The sequence below is a fragment of the Meles meles genome, chromosome 2 (assembly GCF_922984935.1).
Source record: "Meles meles chromosome 2, mMelMel3.1 paternal haplotype, whole genome shotgun sequence".
Classification (NCBI taxonomy): domain Eukaryota; kingdom Metazoa; phylum Chordata; class Mammalia; order Carnivora; family Mustelidae; genus Meles; species Meles meles.
In genome coordinates, this window is record NC_060067.1 from 94,105,525 (window position 1) to 94,113,402 (window position 7,878).

General features: G+C 36.2%; 1 protein-coding gene across 1 annotated transcript; it reads left to right on the plus strand.

Moving 5' to 3' along the window:
• Positions 1-1,344: 1,344 nt before the first annotated feature.
• TRAM1L1 (translocation associated membrane protein 1 like 1) lies at positions 1,345-3,261 on the plus strand. Its single transcript, XM_045997276.1, has one exon. It carries the CDS (start codon positions 1,467-1,469, stop codon positions 2,577-2,579), a length of 1,113 nt encoding a protein of 370 aa, XP_045853232.1. The 5' UTR covers positions 1,345-1,466; the 3' UTR covers positions 2,580-3,261.
• Positions 3,262-7,878: the final 4,617 nt, after the last annotated feature.

Here is a 7,878-nt window from a genome sequence, read left to right on the forward strand (position 1 = left end):
ACCGAATAGAGAACTCCTACTATGGTAAAATATGTGGTACTTTCCTTAACTCAGGAACATTGTCTACAACAAATTCCATATGCAACTGTTCGGCTGTTCTAGGAATTGCAGGCACACATTGATCAGAGTATTTTGTTCAATATCTTAAAAGTAATTACACCAGTTGGACGGCATCTTTTATTAGTGCACAACATGCAGAGTAACAGGGATAAAAGGCAATTGGCCATTCTAAATTTAATGTGTGCTTTATTATTTAAGCCATGTAGCACTTTTCTTTTGAAATGTATATTCCAAACTTCCAACTTTAACTGTCAGTAATGATTATGATCTCATGAGACCCAGAAGAAACAAGAAAATTGCTCCAGATCCAAAGAGAAATTTAAAGACTGACATGAAATTCGAATAGAGCAAGGCATTAGCATTTACAAAAGAAGCTGTTTTTCAGTATGTGTATTTTAGCAAATTTATATGCAACCATCAAAAAATGAAACACGAGGTTCTTATCTGCTAGAGTAAGGAAAATCAATTTTGGGCTTTATAGCCAAAATACCTTCCTATGAACTGATAAATAGTTCTCCCCATCTAACCACCACTCACCCTTTAAAAATATAATAAATACAATTAATGCCACCATTATTGTTACTGCTAACACGGCAACTATTCTTTTTTACAGTGTTTTTTTGTTGCTGTAGTGAACTATTTCCACGTGTAAAGGATTTACAGTAAGAGGCGATACAGTACAACAGTGAAGAGCACCTGCTCTGAATCCAGAGTGGTTTCAAATCTTGGTTTTGACATTTACTAGCTGTGTGATCTTGGGCATATTTTACTTAACCTCATGGTACCTCAGTTTCTCATCTGCAAAAAAAAAAAAAAAAAAAAAAAAAAGGAAAAATTAGGAGAAAAAAAAAAAAAGATATTATCAACCCGTATCTGCCTCATTGGGTTTTCCAGAAAGGATGCATTTATAAATCTGAGCAAAGGGCTTGGAACAGCACCTGTAAACGCTAAGCATCGTGAGAGTTTGCTTCTAACTAACATCATTATGGGGATGGTGCTGTTTTTATAACCATTCTGATGAAGAACAACCAGAGTTCTAGCCTGCTTTGTCATGATTACTGACGAAGATGACACTGAAACAGAATTCGGGAGCATCCCGACGGGGCCAGCGGATTTCAAGAGGCGACGATCAACGTGGAAGATCCACGCTCGCAACCCCGGGCCTGGCGCCGGGCAGGGGCGCGGCACTCGATTCCCTTCCCTGCCTCCGCCGTCCCCCTGGCGCGCATGCTCAGTCCTGCTCGGCCCTTGCCTTTGATTTATTTTTTTCTGGGCGGCCGCGGCGACCCGGGACTGGCTCGGGGATGGGAAGCGAAGCCCCCGGAGCTGCGGCAGCGGCGGCGCTGTGAGGAGCAGCCAGGGGGAGGCAGCTGCGGCTCGTCGGTGAGTATCTGGGAAGCGCTGCCATGGCGTTTCGTAAGAAGAGCACCAAGAACCCCCCAGTCCTGAGCCACGAATTCATCCTGCAGAATCATGCGGACCTCGTCGCCTGTGTGGGGATGTTCTTCGTGCTGGGGCTTATGTTCGAGGGAACGGCCGAAGCATCTATCGTTTTTATTACTCTTCAGCACAGTGTTACCTTTCCTGCAGCAGAAGAGCGAGCCACAGAATCAAAGTTCCTTTACTATTATGGCATCAAAGATTTGGCCACGGTTTTCTTCTACATGCTAGTGGCAATCATCATTCACGCCACAATTCAGGAGTATGTGTTGGATAAAATTAACAGGCGAATGCAGTTCCCCAAACCGAAACAAAGCAAATTTAATGAATCTGGCCAGTTTAGTGTATTCTACCTTGTTTCTTGTATTTGGGGCACATTCATTCTAATTTCTGAAAACTGTCTGTCAGACCCAACTCTCTTATGGAGGGCTCATCCCCATAATATGATGACCTTCCAAATGAAATTTTTCTACATATCACAGTTGGCTTACTGGTTTCATGCCTTTCCTGAACTCTATTTCCAGAGAATCAAAAAGCAAGATATCCCTCGTCAACTTGTCTACATTGGCCTTCACCTCTTTCACATCGCTGGAGCTTACCTCTTGTACTTGAATCATCTGGGACTTGTTCTTTTGATGATGCACTACTTTGTTGAGTTACTTTCCCACATTTGTGACCTGTTTTATTTTAGTGATGAAAAGTATCAGAAAGAGTTTTCTCTGTGGGCAATTGTGTTTATTTTGGGTCGACTTGTGACTTTAATTGTGTCTGTGGTGACTGTTGGCTTTCACCTGGCCGGAGGGCAGAATCGGAATCCAGATGCTATTGGTGGAAATGTAAATGTGTTGGCGGCTAAAATTGCTGTTCTTTCATCCAGTTGCACCATCCAAGCATACATAACATGGAATTTATTTAATGTCCAGCTTCAGAGGTGGATGGAAGAAGACACTACTCTTCAGGCCCCTGTCGTGAAGAAGAAACGGACTAAAGGGAGGTCTTCTAGAAAAGGAACAGAAAATGGTGTAGCAACTTCAAATAGAGTAGACTCTCCCCATAAAAGGAAAGAGAAATCTTCATAATGAATTACAAGCTAATTGATTACTGTCCCCAAAGAAGTCTCCTCTTTACTATATGTTTGTGTGCTACAGATTTTTCTGTTCTTCAAAATAGTTTGTGCTGTCTTTGATTTCTGTTACTGTACTGTGTAATGTATTTTTTTTAAAGGCAATTGAGGGGAGGATGCTTATTTTGAGTGGAAAAAAAAATTGATATAGACTAAGCAACATCAAATGGTTCAGGGATGACCACCAGATTTTGTTTGTTATTTCGAACATTGTTCCTAATGATTTGTAGATATAACTAAAAAAATTCCACATATCAATGACACAATTTCTTGCTCCTGGCAATCTTTTATACCATTAGCAAGGTGGTCTGGTATAGCAACGTCACATTTTTTAATGTTCTCTTTTAGGATAAAATGGAAATATTACAAAGGTGGAATTCAACTTCATTACATTTTCGGTATTCTCTAATTCTTAGAATTTTTAAATTTTGGGGTTTTTTTAGAACTTACAACTGGAGAAAAGATTTGTAAAAGCACCAAAATAATGATGTGTTTTATATGTAGTGTTGTTATTATTACATCCCCATTAAAAATATTAATGGGTAATGTGTGGAGATTTGTGACCATATATTGAATCAAAATATCATGAATTAATATAAAAGTGTTATTGAAGAGGTAAAATCATTCTTGTCCATTTAAACACTTGTAAACTAGCAATCAACAAAATTAAATATTTACGTAAAAGGAAATCAGACTTAGTCTTTTTTGTTATGTTTATTAAAAATTATTCTTAATGAAGCTTGTTATAAGTTTGGTATCCTCAGCAACTTGGGAAAAATATTGTTTAACCTGCAAATCGTTTTGAAAAACAATGCTTAGTTGATTTATAGCTATAAAAAGAATGCCAGCTAATTACACACGGAAAAAACTTAACACACTAACCTAAAGTACTTTGAAAATCAGGTGGATAGTCTTATGAAAGGTCTGTCAAAAATACTGTTATAATTATAGTGCTGCTTTCATCTTTAATGGGGAAGCAGTCATCTGTATGAGTCCTATTTTGAATATGCATGTATACTAAAGTATACATGGATATATAGGTATATAGATAATATCTTTATTGAAGCCAATAGAAAGAATGGGTGTAGTGGGTGAGTATTTTATTTATCTCCTTTTCTCAACCTTCATTTTGATTTCATTTCCATAATGTGTTTATACTTTTTTCAGGAGACAGTGCTTAAAAAATATGCTAGAATAAGGCCATATATTTCCCATTCATCTGTTTTCTTCCAATGTGTCTCTCATCTCTGCTTTTGATAGCCTTCTATTTGGTTTGTTGTGGGTAATTCAGCTTTTCCAGTCATGGGCGAGTTGGGGGGGGGCATGGTCCTTGAAAATTAAATTTAGTATACTTGTATTGTAGACTAAAGACAGAAGAGCCAGTCTTGGCCAAGTTTTCTTTTCTCTTTGGTTTGAGTAGTGCACAACAAAGCAAGATCGTTTTCTTTTTAGGCTATAGAATCCATTATCCTTATTTTCTTTCCCCCTTCAGTTGCCTAAGGCTGTCCTGTTGGAAGCACATGCCCTGAGGCCCAAATAATAAGAACACCACTTTAACCAACCATTGTGCAACTGTAAAAGAAAGATTTTCAACTTCGCATGTGAGAATGGTCTTTCGCATTTCCTCTCTTCTAAACAATTCTAGCCTGTTACTTATAACTCCACTCCTGGTAACAAATTTCTTATCCATTACATACTTCATCTGAAAGTAAGTACAGGCCCAACTCAAATTGGTAAATGATTACAAGAAAATTATTATCTTATGTGACAACTCCAAAGAGTTAAACTGGGTTTAACATTAAATAGGATTAGGGCCTGGATGGATTTTCTTGGCTTTGTCCCTCTCAGATTAACTTTCTGCTTGGTAGCACATGGTTATAGCTGTTCTAGACTTTATACCTATATACTACATGGTAGAGAGGAAGGGAGAAAACCAGATGTCTAGAATTCAGCATACTGAGAGTTCCCTTTAGTGAACTCCTGTGATAAGAGGGGTATACTGGATTGTTTGGTCAAGTTAGGGTGTATGCTTCACCTGTGGAAAAAGGCAAAGCATATTTCTTGTAAGATGCAGATTCATGAAAGGTAGCAAAGTTATTGAAAGAGAAAGGGGGAAGGATGCTGTGTACATCTCAACTATTCATAAAAATTAAATAAGAGTTGCCAGAATATAAATGTACATCTCAACTATTCATAAAAATTAAATAAGAGTTGCCAGAATATAAATGTATGCCAAATAAATTATGAAAACAATGCTACCAATGACATTCAGCAATACAAATTAAGTCCCTCTTTAATATACACTCCAAAAAAAAAAATCATGCTATAATAGATCTTAATGCAATAATTGGTTTCTGTTAAAATGGGCCACATGAAAAACAAAATTCCCATTATGATTACTCCAGGTGTTACTAAAGCAGGCATTCATTAGCCTTCTGAAAACTCAAATAACTAATCACCAAAAGTTGCATAGGTCATAAAGGTATGTCTGATATTTGAATCTGAAGATTCTGCTCTGATTTATTGGCTTCAATGATTGCCAAACTTTATTCCTTAAAATAAGTCTATAGGTATAGATTTCCTAGGAAGGATTCAAAGTAAATTTTCTTTAAAAAAAAAAAAAATTACTCTAGCACTTAACTAAAAGTGTATCCTATTTTTCTTAAATAGTATAAATGTGTTTCTCAATCTACGTATCTCATAAAAGATAAGCAAGTTTTAGACCCTATTATTTTCCTGGTGATCAGTGTAATTCTCCACTTCATTTCAATTAAAAAAAACTTAAAAATATTTCTTCAGTTATCTATAAATATGTATAGCCAATAGTATATTAACCTGGAATAGATTCAGGAAGATTACTTGCAACATTAATAATTTAAAGATATCTTGAAGAAAGGATATACTCTGATATTATTTTAATTTGGAAAAACAAGGGTAAAAATTTAATTTCTCACTTAATCAGACTAAATGAAAATAGTTTAGAAAAGTAATAGAAGACTTACCACTGATGCTCTTTACTGGAAATGACATATGGGAGTAGTTCGTGAGAGGAAGTTCTTACAGGGGAAAGCAAGCTGGAGAATGTGGCCTGTGCAGTGGGCTGGGACTCGGGTAATTTTTTTATGGCAGAGAATGCCTCTTGTGAGCCTAGACCATTGTAATCTGGAGACAGAAGATGCCTGGTATGGCAGGGATGATAGTATGAGTGAGTATATGAAGGTAATTGAGGTTTAATGACACATCAGATTACCAAAGAATTCACACACTCCCATCTCCTGAATTTCTCTGGAAATAGAGTGTTTTTGTTTTTGTTTTCACTGTTATCTTTCAATCAAACCTATATTCTGGTAGGAACTACCCAAACTGAAAAAAAAAAATGCAAATTCCTATCAACTATGTAGAAACATTATAAATCCGTCATTAAAAAAATCACACATTTCTAAGCATTAAATTGGAATTTTCCTCATGATTTTACAATCATATGACTAAGTTTTACCTTCTAAATCCGTGTGGACAAATCCTTTTAGAGTCCTGTACCACATGGAATTTTAAAATATTTAATAACTATGAAAGAAGTCAAATGTTTTTTTTTTGTTTTTTTTTTAAAGATTTTATTCATTTATTTGACAGAGAGAGATCACAAGTAGACAGAGAGGTAGGCAGAGAGAGAGAGAGGGAAGCAGGCTCCCTGCTGAGCAGAGAACCCGATGCGGGACTCGATCCCAGGACCCCGAGATCATGACCTGAGCCGAAGGCAGCGGCTTAACCCACTGAGCCACCCAGGCGCCCGAAAGAAGTCAAATGTTAAGATGTTTCCAAGGTGATTCACCTTCTTCTTCCTCAAATCTGGTCATGTGATTTGGGCTACTGCATTGGGTTAGCTACATCTTTTATCAGCAATGCCAGTACAGCATTACTGTGACATTAGTTTAACTCTTCATTTTTAAATACAAGTAGACCTTTAACACACATCACATTCCACTTTTACTTCCTACATTTCAGTTATATTGCTATACATTTGGCAAAGGTAATATGATTATAAATAATGGTCAATGAAAGAAATTATGGCTGTTCTTGCTGTGGTCTTTTGAGTTGTGTGAACTTTGGAAAACACTTAAACATTCTAAGTATTGGATTGCATGTCTCTAAAACAACAAAGATATTTATCTCAAAAGCCTCTTTGAAGATTGAAAATATATGTATATACAGTATCATAAACTGCAGGTGCATAGGCTGATTCACATGTTTATTTATATATATATATGCACACTTATGTATGTAGTCTCATTTATATATATATATACACACATACATATAGGTATGTACATAGTGTCATTTAACATATATGCATTTATGCATACATATATATGCATGTATGCACATACATAACTAGGTAGTTTTCCTATACATTTACTTGTTTATTTTTTAATTTATTTTTGATGTATTTTAAGATTTTATTTATTTATCTGACAGAGAGAGAGTGTGCAAGCAGGGGGAGCAACAAGCAGAGGGAAAGAGAAAAGCACATTCCCTACTGAGCTCCATCCCAGGACCCTGGGGTCATAACCTGAGCTGAAGGCAGACACTTAACTGTCTGAACCACCCAGGTGCCCCACTTATTTCTTAATAGACTTTAATTTTTAGAGAAGTCTTAAGTTCATAGCAAAATTGAGCAGAAAATACAGAGTCCTCATAGTATTCCTAAGTCTCTCCCCTACCCAAACTTCCTTATTATTAATATACCCACTAATCTAATATCATAAAATATAGTTCCATTGCCTAAAAGTCCTCTGTGCTCCACCTATTCATCCTTCTCTCCCCTATTCATTTTTGAATACTACACAGATATACGGCATTGACTTTTCCCTTTCTTACCAGGAGGCAATGGAAAAATGTGATAGTTCAAGTATAGTTCAAGAGCTCCACCTCTGTATTTAACTGATATTTTGTAAGGGATCCTTTCCCCAATGTATGAATTATTTTGACTAAATAATGTGGCATCATAAATACATACACAACTATATTTAAAATGCCTAGAAACTCTCTTCTGAGTAAATGTTCACTTAAAAAGTTACTAAATTCCTAGTAACCATGAATTATTTTTCTGACATAAATGATGGAAAATATGAATGATTTCATGTAAAACTTGATATACATTAATTCTGAATATAGGTCTTTATACTGAAAGCACTTGAAAACATTGGTCTAGATAAATTACATTACCAATAAAAATTCAGTTCAGGGTGCCTGGGTGG

Bases quoted from the DNA above. Each gene is read 5' to 3' on its own strand.
- TRAM1L1 (XM_045997276.1), top strand. From the start codon at position 1,467: ATGGCGTTTCGTAAGAAGAGCACCAAGAACCCCCCAGTCCTGAGCCAC.